This window comes from Egretta garzetta, unplaced genomic scaffold (assembly GCF_000687185.1).
Source record: "Egretta garzetta isolate BGI_Z169 unplaced genomic scaffold, ASM68718v1 scaffold27, whole genome shotgun sequence".
Lineage (NCBI taxonomy): Eukaryota > Metazoa > Chordata > Aves > Pelecaniformes > Ardeidae > Egretta > Egretta garzetta.
The window spans coordinates 768,217-784,568 of NW_009260400.1; the positions used below are offsets into that span (position 1 = coordinate 768,217).

The following is a 16,352-nucleotide window of genomic DNA, read 5'->3' on the forward strand; positions in this document are numbered from 1 at the left end:
GGGGCTGCCGGGTGTCGGCCTAGAGCAAAAAATAAACCCGGCACTTGGGTTCCCCAGCACTTAAAAACTTCGCTTACTCTCATGGTGAAACCACAGCGCCGAGGCTGCACCCTGAACTCTTGATTCTTCATCTTGACAAACAGGCGTTTTACAGGAGCCAATTCAATCAAGGAGCGCAGCGGGACATACATCACCTGTCCCCAAATCCATTTTTTTCCATACATACCTTGATTATTTTTTTTTTTTCCTATAACCACTCCCCCAGCTTTTTAGCAGCTCTGGAGCATCATAAGGATAGCTGCACATGCCAAAACCCAGTTGGATATTGCGATACCTATTGCCAACATAAAAATATTAAGAGCATATTAGATCTTCCGATAAAGAAATGAGGTTTTCTAATCTCTTGGTATTACAATCTTTACGTGTACTCATGCAAATTGGGAGAGGGCAATGCTAAGGTTAGCCAGGAGGCATGATTTGGATCAAGTACTATCAAATTAAAAAAAAAATATGAGGGAAGTATCTGTATCTTTTAACTAATTGTATACAGATTCCATTAGAAAAAAAAATGCTCCTTTTTTTTAATGTAGAAAATATTCTAAGAAAAGTTTAATACATTCGTGAGCTGCAGATTTAGGCAGTAACTCTGTTTTGGCTGTCTCTTCCCATGTTTGGTATGTTACTGTAATGCAGATACACATGTAAATTCAGAATTAAAAGCACTAAAAGAACTGTTTTAAAAAAGCTTTCTTCAATAATAACTGAATCTTAAGACAAAATACACTGAGATTGAAAATATAAAAATGTTATATGTTACCTTGATTCATTTAGATTAATACCAACCCTTTAGCAAAATTCTTCTGAATGTCAGGCACATTTAAAGGTCCTCAAATAAGACTTTTTTTAAAAAAAAAAAAAATCCATATCACTATTCATCTTACAGCAAGATCAATACCAAGAGGGTAGGCCTGCAGGAGAACTGCCAACTTCATAAGGTAGAAATCTGCTCTCTTAACCTCCAATAATCTTTCACTACTTGCTAGTACATCGCCCCATTCCCACCTCTCCCTCCCCCCAAACTGCCTATGCCTGCCTCCAAACAACAATTTGCCGAAAAAAAAAAATTACCAAGGTCAAAAGCAAGATAAGTGGTTGTAAAGCCCTAAAATAAGAAACGGGAGACACAATCACCTAGCAAGTTCGGGTTTTTGACCTTGGCATATATTTTTCAAGACTTTGGAAGCAACATCAAACTCGACTGCTTTCCTCCAGGCAGCTCTCTGTTTGACGTTTGTCATCCTGGAGTTTTCGTCTCTCTGCTGCAAAGTTTTTGTTTTAAATAAAGTGAGCCAGTATTATCGGAAAGTCTGTAACAGACCAGACGCTGCCTCTGTTTGTCACCTCTGTTGGTCTGATGAGGGTGAGATGGAAAGCAGGGGCACGGTATCGTACTGTTCTGGATTTATCCAGTTTCTCTACACTAAGCTGACACCAAAAAAATAAAATAAAAAAGAACGTCTGCTCTGAAAAATACCTTCTTAGCAAAGGGATCCGATTCCTTTACATAATACCAGATACAACTGGGAGAAAACAATTATTTTAAGCCTGTTTGTTCATCAAGGGAAGCTTATAAAATCGGACCAGCTCTTCCTCTCTCCACCCCGCGCAGCCCCCAACACTCAATAAGGCAATTCAGGTCTTAAAGACAGAGAAGTTGCTGCTTCTGTTGTTCCTAGCGAGGCAGAGGAGAGGCACGCAAATCAACGTCTTCGCCGCAAGAAAGGCTAGAGCAGAATTTCCAGAGTTATTCACCCTGGTTGGCCAGACTTGCTGGCCGCCGGCCAAGCAGTCAACATAGATCAGAAGCAGCTTTGCAGGTGGTAGCTGGGAGACACAAGAGGGAACACTGAGGTTACCGTGTTGGAGACGGGATGCAAACTCAAGGGAATTCTGCAGCTCGCCTAACTTTTTGGGGGGTTTGTGCTTTTTTTTCCTAGCACTGTATCACCAAACCCAGCTAGAACCCTTTTCCTTGTGCATAACCAAACGCGACTTCTTCCTAAAAGGTGCCTCGGCGATATCTCCGCAAACCCCTTCTAGTGTGGTTCAGGCTGCTCAAATGTTAGTAGGCTTGCCATGGTCTGCAAACCCTCGGTCTGTCGGTTCACAACAACTTGGGCTGTCCATCGGACCTCTGGGTGAGTCACCTGCAGAAAATAGAAATGGTCGAGCTTGGAGGCATGCTGCTTTGGGAGCGATTTCTCAGAACAGACCCCTTTCCAAAATAAGATCAAATGTGTTTACAGAGCGTGGATAATCAAGACAGATGGGATGTTTTTGAGAAAGGGAGCTGTTTTGCAGTGACAAGTCCACTATATACCGCACTTTCTATAACCCTCCTCTACCCTGACTTTGTCCCCTAGGTAGCAGTATTTGATGAACGACTGCATGGCACCAACGTTGCGTTCTTCTCTAGACTCCGCGCATGTGAGACACTAACAAGCAAGACTCCTGTGTATCCATTGATCTGTGGCAGCTGCAGCACAATCAAACACCAGTGTTATGTATATACAAGCTACTCTGTAATCATAGATCCATTGATAAACTGTTTGCAAGATATAATTATGCACATTAGGCGTGACATGCAATCCACTTACGCAATGCCCATGCTTATGGGTTCGACAAAATTCGGGGAGAGGGGGAGAAACTGAGCAGATGAATTGACTTCTTTCCCCCAGACTAATTTTTATTTCCCTGCTACTATAAACGATGCTTCCAGCCAGAATATCCTCAGTGAAGTCATCCCACCAGTGATGCGGGGCATTGCTGATCGGTTCATGGACCCACAGAGTCACATGCAGAAATCATGCTGAAATGCTATAACTCACTTCCAGAGCAGCCTTTCGTGTCTAGCCTGCATACATCAGCATAAAGATCTCTTATCTCAGGACTCCCTAAACACCCCTGATGAGGGATACGGCCAATGCAGAGGGCCGTGAGTGATCGGAATCAGTCCACCTCTGTGGAAACACTTCATGCAGAGATGGATGGAGGAGCTCCAAATGCGAGAGCATGCAGCTTTCAGGACTTGGCTAAGTCCAACATTGGTACCTAAACATCTCACACAGCACACAAAGGGAGATAAGAGCCGTACCACAACAGCTAAACAAAATGATCTCATTTTATATTCTGAGTGGGAAGCTGCCTACCACTTAAAAAATGATAAGCACGGCAGGTATGAGGGAGGAAGCAGCACCTGATCTCTCTAAACCAGGCTACAAGAGAGATGCATCTGTTGACTCCAAAGTTGGAACCCTTTTCCTCAAAGAAGATGCCTGCAAGGTGCTGCTTGAAATAACTGGATGGGACTCTCCCTTACCACAATATGGCTCCCGCCTGCCTTTGTGGCTCCCAAGTATTTGGAGTACTCGGACAGGGCATGGGAGACCTTTCCCACGCTGAAGCTGTTGAAGCCCAAGTTCCTGGCCTTGCCAGCAAGCTTACCCTAGTCGCAAGGACCCTTGCGCAGGAGGAGCTGTGTTCATACCTCTGCTTCAATCTGGGTTACGACCACCGTGCAACAAGAGACCAAAGTCTTAGTGGGCAGGCCTCAATGAAAAGCCAGTAAAAACAACCATCTTTTCCCAGCCGGGTGATTTGGACACCCTGAGCTGTTTCTGGTTTTGAGTACTAGCAGTTCAACAGTGGAACAGAAATAGCCTTGGTTTCAGTAACGTACATGTGCGGCATCTCCCACAAAAGCATGGGCTGTACAGCCTGGGACATCCACCTGAACTCGCTCTTCTGACACTTGCATGCCAGCAACTAATGGTAAAAAGGTCAGGGACGTGCAACTCTGGAAGTACAGCATGATACCAGGTACAGGAGTCTGACGTGGCAAAGGCGGCCTCTGATTATTGAGCTTGGCACCATCTTAGGAAAACACAACTTCATAATGAATTGAAAATCTGTTTAAATTCTTTCAATTAACCAGGGGAATACAGATGTTTTTCTAGAAACCAACATGAAATGAAACTTGAGAACATCAGAACCAATTATTCCTCTGATGCGGCAACGGAGGCTGAGCTACACAAGTAGAGAACTAAACCAGATTATCCCAGAAGGCTACTGGTTACTGGGGACAGTGATGATGAGCGAAGTAGATAGACGTTTATGTGATTCTGTGCTACCTACACATGTTTTAGCAATGGAACTGTGCAGCTTTTATGTTAAAACCCCTTTTTTCATTTTATCAATGGCAGCACAAAGTGGGAAAAGAAGTATTATCTGAACTCAGAGTCTCCGTTGTCTGGTGAACAGAGGGCAGGACTGGGTGCCTCTTCCAGCCTCGCCTGTGGCCTGCTCGGTGACTTTGGGCATAGCACCTCACTTCTCATGCCTCGATTACCCCACCTATCAAATGACTTGAGATCTCTGGATGGAGGTCTCAGGATCTCTACATAAAGAGCCCAGCACCGTCATTATGCCCCGATGTTAAGCAACGAGGAGAAAGTTTAACTGAGCACAAGGCGTGACTCACCCAAGCCTACATACATAAAAGGAAGTGTTTAAAAACTGCCTTTGCAAAATTAATTCTGAAGATGCTGTTATCGGCATACAGACAATACTAATGGCACTCAGCTGTATGTTGTTCAGGCATAGCTTTTTCTGTGTATTATCTGCTGTGCTGCTGTCAGCCATGCTGTCTGGTTACATTACATTTCTTAATCCATTAAAATCTCCTTCAAAAGTACATGCATGGTTTTGGGGGATTGCATGCTCTGGTAGAGAGCCTTTTACATGTTTTACAAAACATTAAGCACAAGACATAAAAGGGCTAGACAAGAGCTGCAATCTTGTAGCTGTTCTAGAAGTCCCTGCAGATTTGCAGATCTCAAGGGCTTCCATGAAGCTACATGAGAATGAACGATGCAGACGGTTTCAGTTCCTCAGGCCCAGCACAACCCAGCTGTAGGACTCTGGCAGCTCAGAGTAGACACGAAGTTGCCCACCCGGGATATCTGAGGTTTTCTTCCACAGCAAGGAATCCAGGTGACACTAAGTGGTCACAAGCAGAAAGCCTAAGAAACAGTCAAAATGTGCACGTGCTCTAGTAGCCACCACCAGCCAAATCTCTACCTGATAAGATAAATGCAGCATCGTCTCTCTAGATTAATTATATTTGCTCCTCTTCTGTTTCCAGGGGGTTTTGGTTGGGTTTCCCCCCCGCCCCCCCGCTAGCATACACAGCACTGGAAGAAATCGGTTGATACAAAAACTAAGTCGGTGGCTGATGTGAGAGAGGAGCCGTCCCTTCTTGTTCCTGCATGACCAGGGCAGGGTATGTTCAAATTCAAAGCACGGCAGCTAAGCACTTGTAGGGATAAGCTGTTCGCGGGTTGAATTTGAGATGATGGGGGAGAAAGCTAAGCAGAATGACTCAAAGCCCTGTTCTTTTTTCACATGTGAATGTTTATCACTGAGCAAGCTGTGTTATTGTCTGTTGTACTTTTGATTATACTCGGTACAACTGTTAGAGGTGATTCAGCCTTGGCACGGATAATGTCCAAGTGACTCTTCAGAGTCAAAGGAGATTATTCTTGTAAGCTTTCAGCTATAATTCTTTCCTCTCATAGATCCAGTGGTGGAAAGCGATTGCATTTCTGAAGCTTTTCTACCTTCTCTATGGCCAAAGCAGAATTGAGCTCCCAGCTGTAATAAAGGATTTTAAGACTTTGCCCAACTGAAATAAACATATCAATAAACTTCACAGTAGGGGAGATTTGCCACAGGCACATCCTAGCTGAGAATGTTTTGCTGGTGAGAAACAAAGAAGTTGATGCACAAAACCCCCTGCTCTCCTTCAAAATTCTATATTTGTTTAGAAGAGTCAGACAACTCCAGAGGATTTATCAGCACAACTTGTGTTAATCTTAATGAGAATTTTGTTAAAATCCCCTGTTCTGTTTCTAGGAGGTTTTCCTGAAAATACTGTAAAATTAAGTTTTTCTACTGCTGTTCAGTCCTGTTGGTCACTCACATTTTATCCACCTTTACAACGCACAGCCAGCTTTGAATTTGCCTCATAAAAGGCAGCAAAACATTGACTATTGAGCCATCAGATTATTCTAAAAATCTTGTTGGGAGACAAAGTCACGAAGCGCGATGTCTAATTAGATATTCAAGGCTAGGAAGAGGTGCCGCCATTCACAGGTGGATCACTGAGAGGTGAAGTCTCTTGCTGAGGCCGATACTGGAAATTAGCAATATTTAAATTTGTCTCTCAAACCAAGTCCGCAAGGAAATATTCCTCTCTATCAGCACATTCCATCGCGGGCAGGTTTGGAGTGCTCTGGCACAGGGGGTGCCGACCGCTGCTTTCATTATGGAGCTTGCAAAGTTTAAAAAAAAAAAACCAAAACCAAAAAACACAACCTGGCTGCTGCTTTGGGACGCTACCAAACTCTGCCTGCCTCATGTCAGCTCCAAGAAAGCAAAGAAAAACCTATTTCTTGGGTGTGTTCTGGAGGGAGCTGCCTTTTCACCTTCTTTTAATACAGAGCTGTTATTGTTTTTGTTCACATTGATCTTATCCTTTGAGAATTTGGAAGGGATTTCAAAGAGGCAGGGTGTTGACAGTAACTTTGTTTTCATGCTTCGCCTCTGTTGCTAGAGTTATTTGCTTTTACTGACTAGGAATTAGGATGGCCCCAGTCCTCCATCTTGATCCAAACGGGCGCACCCTGGGTCAGAATGAAAGCTCATAGACTTTCCCTTGACTTTGTAAGGGCACAAGAATTTCCCCATGCAGATTTGATTGCACGTTCCAGGTTGAAGAGTGTATTTACAGCTGCCCCTTTGCCTTCTTTATGTCCCAAGACAGATTCCTCAGCACGCCCTACCATAGGATTTTCCCATTACATGTGGATTTTCCCCCCTCAGGTCTTTAGCGTTGTAACTTGCTGTGATTTTGTGCTTTCCTCCCTCTGCCCAGGCCCGTGCTTACCAACAGGGAGGAGACCAGCAAGACATCTACGAGCCAACGCTACAGCCGCAGCAAGAGAAGAAATGCACAAGAGCGGCAAGAGGTTGCTTTTCACCTCTCAGTCACCTTTGCGGTCTCCTTTAGCAGCTGCCGCATTTGTAGATGTCCAGTTAAGCTTGAGACTAACCCACAGAACAAGGAGAAACAAAGGTCAGTTCCAGTTTCACCAGAAAGAAATTCCAGTGGCTACTCCAACCCCCTAATCCAGCCATGATTAATGTGCAACCAAGGCAGATCTGGTTTCATCAGAGATCCTAGATTTTGAACAGTCTTAACTGTTTGGGGGGGAAAAAAAACCCCACCCTTGAAAGCTGAAGGAGGAGAAATACAGCTCAAATACAAAGTTGGATCCTGTTGCAGGGGAATCAACAAATGATAACCTTCTACACAAACGCAAGCTGCTCTGGGGAGCATTAAAACAAAGGTAGGCTGCTTTCCCCAGGATTTGCACTGCTGTTCTCCCCTTTCACCCTTACCGCCTAATTTAAAGGCTTTTGAAGGAATTTCTGAAACCCACTTTCCCTCCCACTCTCAAATTTGCTTGAATTTGACCTGTGGACTCAACAATTTGCAGTGTGGGAGAACAGAAAAGAGGAGAAAAGGCGCACAAGTGTAGTGATCTCCCACACCTTGCCTTACTACGAGTGCAGTGACAAACTGGCTTTGTGCAGGGCGAGACTTTTTTTTGGACAAAAAGTCCTTTCAGGACAAGGAGAGCAACTCCTGAACCTCTCACAAGAAACATCTCAGTATCAACTGAGATTCCCAAGCTGGAACCAGACCAACCAACCCATATCCGCCAAGGAGAGCTGTCATTTTCGGGGGGTGGTTAGCACCTGGCTGGCTGATCTTCAAGTCACAGCCCTGCTCCCAGATTTCCAATCAGAGCATTCAAGGTTTCCAAAAATAGTCCCATAGAACCAAAGTTCTCCCATTCAGCCATAACGCAGCGGTATCATTCCCTAACCTTGTTCTCAGAAACAGCTGAGATTTTTGGCTGCATTTTAAAACAAAAAGGCAAAGAGGAAGAAAAAAGCAGGGGGTGGAAAACAGCTTGAGGGAAATGCCTGGCATGGAAAAGCTTTAGCCTAAATAGCTGAGCTTTGGCAAAGCTGTAAGCAGTCAGACTGCTTCTTACAATGAAAACCACCCGACACGCTTGATCAGTGCATACCCACTCATAAAAACGCAGACACCTCTTGTATCTACAAAAACCTGAGCTCCACAGCAGATAGGGTGAGCTGTAATGTATGGGTTCAAATCACAGCAGGAAGATCAAGATCAGGAGAACATTTAACTGTAAAGATAACTTGAGTCCTAGGATAGGTTTCCCAGGAGAAATCAGTTCCCATCACAGGAGGTTGTCAGGAGCAGATGGAGTGCAACCTCCCTGCCATAGCACAGAGCAGTGTAAAAGTGAACCAGGTGACACATATTTACCAGACTCCTCAATATTTACTCTATACACAATCATGTACAGACCCTAACAACGAGCAATAGCACTCCTCCATTAGTAGAAGGATTTTATAACTGTTGAAGTGATCTATTGCTCACATCCATGTTTTAACAGAGACAAGATCTCTACCCCCCTCTGACAGAAGTGATGAAGCAGAGGCACATGGAGGTTGTGCAACTTGTCCGTGCTCATAGAAAACTAATTCGGGTAGGGCTGATGACACCAGTATTTAGAATTCTGCATTCATTGCTTCTCAACCCGAATCATTCTTCTCCCTGGGAATTTCAGAAAAGTTCACACATGCATTTTCACGGTCACTGATCGATGGAGTTCCTTTTTTTGGCTGCTGCTGCTTCTGCTCTAGGTTTTATCTGAGCCCAGTACCCCAAGATCTCTTTACAGCTACCTTATCCTCTCTTTCTTCTTTTCTCCAGCCAGGGGATTTCCACTCTGTTGTCAGATCCAAGGTTGCATATGTCCCTTTTATCTAGCAGTCTGCTGTGCCCCCTTTCTGAAGAAGGATCCTGGATCCTTTTCCTCCCCATTTTCATCATCTGCTTTTCAACTCCTTCCCTTCACTTCCAACCTGGCAGGCCTTCACTACATGTCTAATTGCTTCATAAAATGGGGGGGCCTGTTTTTATTTGCTTGGTTTTGTTCCTTCTCTTTCAAGGCTTCATTTTAACTGCAGAAAGTCAGAGACACATATTTCTTTGGGAATTGGAGGAAGCCACTCGAGCGTCAGAAGATTCAGCAGAGAACGTCCTCCTGCTGCCCAGCCAAGGGTGGCTGCTGGGCAGCTCGTGACCCTGGGAACAGCTTGTTTCCTCACCACTTCTCTTTTGCACTTAACAGCAGCTTCCTCGATGTTATCATGTACCAACAAATTCATGAGTATCAGTTTTGAGCTTCACGAATGTTTTGAGATCTAGAGGTTTACGCTTTCTGCTACCCCATTGTCTTTTAAGACTTGATTTTCACGTCCTTTGTATTTATGGTCATTTTCTCCGTAGCACCAAATTGTTCACCTTCTTTTATTTGGTTTGCCTCTAGATGGGAAACAGCCACAATTAATTCAGGTTCTGTTCTCATTTTGCACTCTGCAGACTGATTTCCCACAGTGTTGGATCCCGGCCTCCATCACATCTGCTCTCACTCAGTTTGGCAACGGACTCATTTTCCACCATGGTGTCTTAATGGCTCTTTTCTGCTCTCATAAGGAGTCTACTGCCATTTCAGAATTTTGCCCTTTAATATGCCTTTATCTGTCAGGAACCCAAAGCGACATTCATTTCCAAGGATGAAAATCAGGTGCGCTCTTCATGCTACTGCTTTAGGGTGAAGAAAGGGTATGTTTGGCCACCCAGTTTAGGCTTCTGCCTCCAGTAAAAGCCAAGTACAGATTCAAGGAATTCACACCTTTGGCTTTGCTAGTAACCAGCCTGGATGAAGGTGTGCTGAAGACAACCTGCAATGGCACTCAGGGATCACCTTCCCGACAGATCTGCCTGCAGGCGGCATCGTCCTTCATCCCCTCCGAGGTAAAGCTTGCAGATTGTGATGAAGGGGAATACAAGCTTAACTAACCATTACTTTGCAGCTCCTTCCTGGTTAGTAAGTTGTCACGGCAGACCTGTTTCTCTCTCCCAAAGGAGAGAGACATAGTCTAGGCACTGCTCACCTGAAAGGGGGCAAGACGACGACCAGGGAAATTGTTCTTAGTGAAGATATTAATTCAAGCACTCTAACTTTCATGTAAGGGCTGCCAATAAAGCATTTCAGAGCAGAGCTTTAGGGTCCAGCTCTCCCTGTTTCAAGGTGTCACCCACCACATCGTACGTCTGGGCTGCAAAAGGCTGAATTTCAGTGAGTTTTCTCCCCTAGCTGTACATGGTTGGCAGTCCATCTCCCACAGAAGAAGCCATAGATAACTGAAACTGTCTCCAGGAAGCAAATTCCCCCCTGAGAACCACAAAGCTGGGAAAAACCTCCACTTTCTGTCCACTAAAAAAATACCCTAGTCATTTTAAATTCAGTTACTTACAGTCCCTGAGTTACTTTGGAGCATGCTGAAATTAAAGCTGGTTGAGTCAGGCTGGTCTTTAGGTAACCAGAGCTCGGTGTCAAAGCCGCACACTACTACTGTCCCCACCCAGGCACAGGAATACAGAAAGTCCTAGCACCGCTCTCCCGTGGGTCCGTTTCCCAGCATTTATCACTGACGCTGCATTTAGGAATAACGTGGTTCTCAGCAAACATCTAACAAAAGCCCCAGGAGCACAGTGCAGCTCTTGAACTTGCTGCCTGGGAGCTTCTTGCTCCCACGGCTGCTGCCTGCATGCTGGCTTTCATGCCACTTCATGAGAAGAGTGTGCAAAGCGCTTTGAAAGTCAGGTCTGCACATTTTTTCTCTGAAGCCGCCTGTAATCCACCAATTTTATGCTTAGGTAGGCAAAACAGAGTACCTGGGATGACTAGCTGCAGTCCCAAGCACGGAGGCAGGCTGTTAAACATGCCGCTGCCCTTGGTTTGAAAGCACCATCCTCCTCCGCTTTGTTTCTCAAACACTGGTATTTAACGACAAACAAGAGCTTTTCTCCAAGGAAAGTGACATTGCCGCAACGCAGAAGTGAGAAAACAGGATCATGAGCCCCAGGTTGTTAAGTGCAAGAAGCTACGTTTAAAGTACAGTCAAAGCCAAGGTGTGCATGAATATGGACATAAAGCTGGGTCTCTCCATCTCGGTTCCCCTGCACCACCTTTGAACTGAAGGGGAAGTGCTCCTGGCAATGCAGGATGCAAAGCTGCTTATGCTTTGCCCTGTAAGAAAACATATGTAGCCAGTGAACACATGACTGCCGAAAGATTAAAAGAAGACTAAAATTCAGCACTTTGTCTTCATTAGCAGCTCCACAAAGTACTCACTTTTTTTTTTTTCATCCTGCTTTCTTTTCAAAGGCTTCAGAAAACACGCTAGAGACAATTAAAAAAAAATACCCCAAATCCTGAGAGCAGAGGTAGGGAAACCGAGGTGTCGCCTATGTTCCTGCTCAGCTGCATAAAATGGGCTACAGCAAGGCAGCACCTGCAATTCAAGACCCCCAAGCACAGCCTCTGTCTCTTATAGCAGCAGAATTCCCACCAACTACTTGCTTAGAGGTTTGTGAAAGCAGCCCAGTGCTGAATTTTTCTAATGCATCCTTGCCCTATCCCTGCCTTATTTCACCAACTTTTTCAGAAAATGTGGACCCTCACAGAGACCACGTTCCCCCCTGTGCTTTCCTGCATTTTCCATTCATCTACTCAGAAACTATTTAAATACCTTCACTGCCTTTTTGATTTCCTCATTTACACTTTACGCACGTGAAGCCTTTGCTATGACAAGCGTTCCCCAGTAGGATGCCCGTTTCTCTGCCAATGAACCTCTAACTTAAATATCGTGCCGAGCACCCGTGAGCAGACGCGTGTTCAGAAAATCCCATTACAGTTCCTTGGGGTATGGAGCCTGCAGCAGCTATTAACCCAGTCACCCAGGGCAGAAGGTGCTCCGGCTGCTGAGGGCTTGGAGCTGAAGAAAGGACCACTTCTCCATTTCTCACCCTCCCGCACACACCTAGCGCGCAGCTCAGAGGTGCTTTAACAGCTGCGAAACACAAGCTTCAGCCTCATTTTTCCTCCAAAGATTCATTACTCCTGTGGGATTTTCTTGCAAGCTGTACTGTCCGAGCCCCGGAGGGTTGGCTTGTCAAGCACAGCTTTATCCCGACTTGTAAAGGCAGCGATACTAGATTGAGAGCAGCTGCTTGCTTTACATCGCCAATATGTTTCCAATGACTGGCGCTCACGAGTCCGGCCCTGGTCAGGAAGACATTTATTCAGCACATGCCTAAAAGCCATTGACCTGAATGAGATGCAAGCTTGTGCTTCAGATTTGTTCCAAATCAAGGCCTGGAAGACAGGATATTTTTTTTTCTGCTCGTTCAAACACTGAAACCCAAGACTGTAACAGAGTTTATTGAAACGTCCCTCCACCGCTGTTCCATCAGCTCATGAATCTTGGGGAAAGGCCATCAGTTACAGGTTGCTGCAACTGTGGTAGAAACTGAACCTTACATTTATCTTTCCACAGCATACATTAGCGACTAAGATGTATGATGTTTTCTTGCTATCAGATTTAGAAAAGTTTTGGAAGCTTGTGGCATATGATGGACTCTTTGAAATGTTTTCCTTGGATTGAGTAACAGGTTGCATTTTGATTAGGAGGAATATATACCAGAGGAAGGCAGGCAGTGATGAATTAACAATTTCCTATCACTTTTGCAGGGTTACTATTCATTTTAGGTGGAACAAATTTGTGGCAATTGAATAATTCTGTAGAGGCATTGATTTATTCGGAATTTAAAGGTAAAGAAAACATTTGGACTCTTAACCATAAAGCATATAGTTTTGATTAACTGTCAGATTTTTAAAAAAAGAACCAATTATTTTCCAAGCTGTGGCAATTTCCAGAAATCCTCCTCTTTATATCAACAGTTTGGGTCGAGTCACATTGTTTCTAAAAACCAGAACAGCACTTTCTGGGTTTCTACCATGCAGCACTGACACCAAACTATCCTCATCCATCATGTCCTGCTGCCGTTCGCCTTTGGGCATTTCTAATTAAAATAAAGGGGCCAACATTGGACCCCACCCACACCAGACAGGGGAAGCTTAAGACCAATGCAGTTACCCACTGGAACAAGCGCTTGCTTCCCTGACAGCTATTACCCTCTTGAGAAGGTTTTGGAAAATGCAGCTTACAATAAAATTCTCCATCGCTCTAAGGAAAGAAACCAACTGGTCTATATTTAGGATGAAAAATTAAGCAGTAGTAACACCAGCAAGTTATAAGCACGCCTGACAGCGGTGCTCAGAGGAACACAGCCACGGATGAAGGGTCACACCAGCGGTGTGCCTGTGCTGGCCACTCTCACGAAGATGTCCCCAAGCAGGCCGGCACTCACAACCTCATTTCCAACATCAGAAGAGCACGAGCAAAAGCCCCAGTGATGCTGACGGTGCCTTGCTCTTTGGAGGCACTGACCCAGCTGAAGCCACGCATTCAGTCGCACAGAGGAGATGGTTTACAGCCCACGCTGTTCCAGGGGCTGGCTGCTGGAGACCATCTCCTGCGGAACGGGGGGCTGAGAGAAAGGAGCCACGACCCTCCATGGGGGCAGAGAGCCTCCGAGGATGCTCCAGACTGTTCCCAAGCCGAAGTCTCATATGATGAGATGCCCAGCTGTGGCATCCACACATGCCAGACCTCTGGAAACCCAGAGTAACTCTCCCAAACAGTGTAAAACCCACGGGTGCCTCCCAGCCATCCTGAAATAATTCAAGGTTCAGACTAACGCTATGTTTGGACTAATGTATGTATCCCCATACGCTACTGGAAAACAGGTATGCAAGAACACATAAATTTAAATGAGGAAAGGGGTTGTGAATCTTTTAAATTTAAATGAAGACTCATATAATGTGCAATAATTACAGCCTTTTCAGGCAGCAAATGCTTCAGTCAAGTTCATGCTCCTTTAATTAAAAGGGCTACCTCTCCTTCCATGTTAAATATCCTCGTCTAAATAATAAACTTTCAATACACATGACCCAATAAATACTGCCTCCAGACTGCATATTTAGTATCTTCAATAAATAAGGCTATAATTTCAGCTGCTAACTAGTTATGAATAGCAGTTTAAAATAACCATGCAACCATTCAAATGCAAACTTAAAATGGCATTTCAAGCTCTAAAATGGTTTGAAATTGCCGCTAACGGGAGCCGTGCCCCTCCAGTCAGTGGCCTGTTGTTACTGCTACCTCTTCATCAAGCTAGGCTCAACTCAGTCCTTGGGCTCAAGCTAATCGGAACAGGCAACAGACGTCCAGAGCGTGACCTCCTCGGCTTTGTGTGCAGAGGAAGCTGTTCTCATTAGATAGCATGGGTCCGCACATTGCTGGGAGACAAAAATATGGACTTTCACTTGTAGGTCAGCAGTTCAGATCTGATGGGAATGAGTAATGACAAGCTAATTGATCTCAGATGGCCCTTTGGTGGTCTCTGCAAAATGAATTTGGTGGTCTGGGGTCATGTCTCGGGGGAAGTGTCCACGGCATAGAAAAACCAGCACCGCACAGCTCCTCTGCAAGGGCAAGCTCTGGAAGGAGATGTGAAAAACGCCCTCTTGTCTTGTTCTTAGAGGGGGTCCCTTCACGGCAGGGCTGGAACACGCTGACAGCTCGAGTGGAAAAGTCAGCTCTTGCTGAGAAACTTCACAACGGCTCCGAAGAGATGGGCAGCCTTTTCCCAGCCCACTCCTCCGCTCCCAGCAGAGGAGGCGAAGGTTTGCTAACAGCCCCTTTGCGTGCCGGGGAACTCGATGCCCACGCCTAATTGGAGAAACACTGACGATGTGCTCTTCTAATCAGAAACTGTTTGCATTATGGCTCTTTAATGACATATCCCCTGTCCTTCCAGCATACGAGGAAAAACGTGACCCTTTGCAACTCATCTACTGGCTAAAATTAGTGATTTTTAGTGGTAATGCATTTCTTAAATTATGGCCAGTGGGGCAGAAAAAGCCTCAAAAAATCCTTCTCTCAGGAGGGTCATTTATTCTGACAGAAATGCTAAAGCATATATCTTTCTGTCACGGCTCTGGCCCTCGGAAGAATTTCTAGATACAGTATTGCTTTTTTTATTTCTTTCGTTTAAACATTATTAATTGCCTCCCCAGCCCTCTTCGCTGCAAACAATTGGCTGGGGTCAGACTTGAGGGCTGTTGTTTCCATTGCTGCTATGCACAGAGGACCGCTTCCTTACAGAGCCTTCCTGGAGGAGCTGCAGACGGACTGATCCTGCTCTCCCACTGCTTCAGCCCGGACCAGCTGCTTTAATACCAAAGTTGCTCAGCGGGTTTGCTCCCAATTTGCAGGGACAGGCTAAACCTCAGCCTCTCCAACAGGATTGACCTAAAGCCATAGGTCCCAAGGCTGATGTGTGGCTCCCTAAAGGGCTCCAGAGCAAGGAGGGGGTTGGCGCATCCCCCGTTTCATAGCCAGGCTCCTCAGAGGCAGCAGCTCCGCCAGGTAAATGGGGAGGACACCTCCCCAGCGCCTGCAGCCAGGGTGTTTCTGCTTGGCTTGTCCCCATGGGAAGCCGCCTTGGAAAAAATGGTAAATACTCCAAGGAGGAAGTCTGCTCGGGTCGGCGGGGAGGTAAAGCGCCGGCTTTGTTCTCCATCCCAGACGCTGTGCGTGGCCTCAGGCCAGCCCGTGAGCCCCAGGGTTCCCACATGGCCACGCAGGCAGGTGGGGGCACCGGCCCCGCACGCAGCCCCGGGCAAGACCAGGGAGGCACTGCCAGCACCTGCAGCAGGGACAGGGTGGCAGGAGCTGCCCCTCTCCCCGCCAAGCCCTTTGCACCCTGAAATGTGCAGAATAATGACCGGTTCATTAGCAGTGGGAAAATACACAGGGGTGCTCAGAGGGAAAGCACTAGAGAACCAGAAGTACTGTATTTGCATCTATAATGGCCATGTTTGCTGCTCCCTCCCGTACTCCCCCTCACCTTCCCCTCCCTGCTTCTGCTGCCATAAATTAGGGAACAGGCAGGCGGTGTGCCTGTGCTCATCTGCTGGTAATTTGGTTAAGGCAGGGTGTAGCCGCGGCATGCAAATAAGCTCCTGCTTCCTCTTCTGCCTCCATGGGGCACCTTCACCTGGCAAGGCCAGCAGCGGGGAGCTACATGCCCAGTGCCAGACTCTGTGCACTAGCTACCGCGATTCCTTGTGGCTGGGCCCAGCTGGGACAAA

The 16,352-nt window shown here is 45.9% G+C and overlaps 1 protein-coding gene across 1 annotated transcript in view; it reads right to left on the reverse strand.

Annotated features, from left to right (window-relative positions):
* CBFB (core-binding factor subunit beta) overlaps window positions 1–191 on the reverse strand; it is a 44,679-nt gene extending 44,488 nt beyond the window's left edge. Inside the window, exon 1 of the mRNA XM_009643255.2 lies at window positions 78–191. Within this exon, the coding sequence (XP_009641550.2) occupies window positions 78–191 (114 nt within the window). The remainder of the gene's footprint in view (window positions 1–77) is intronic.
* Between the last annotated feature and the right edge of the window lie 16,161 nt (window positions 192–16,352).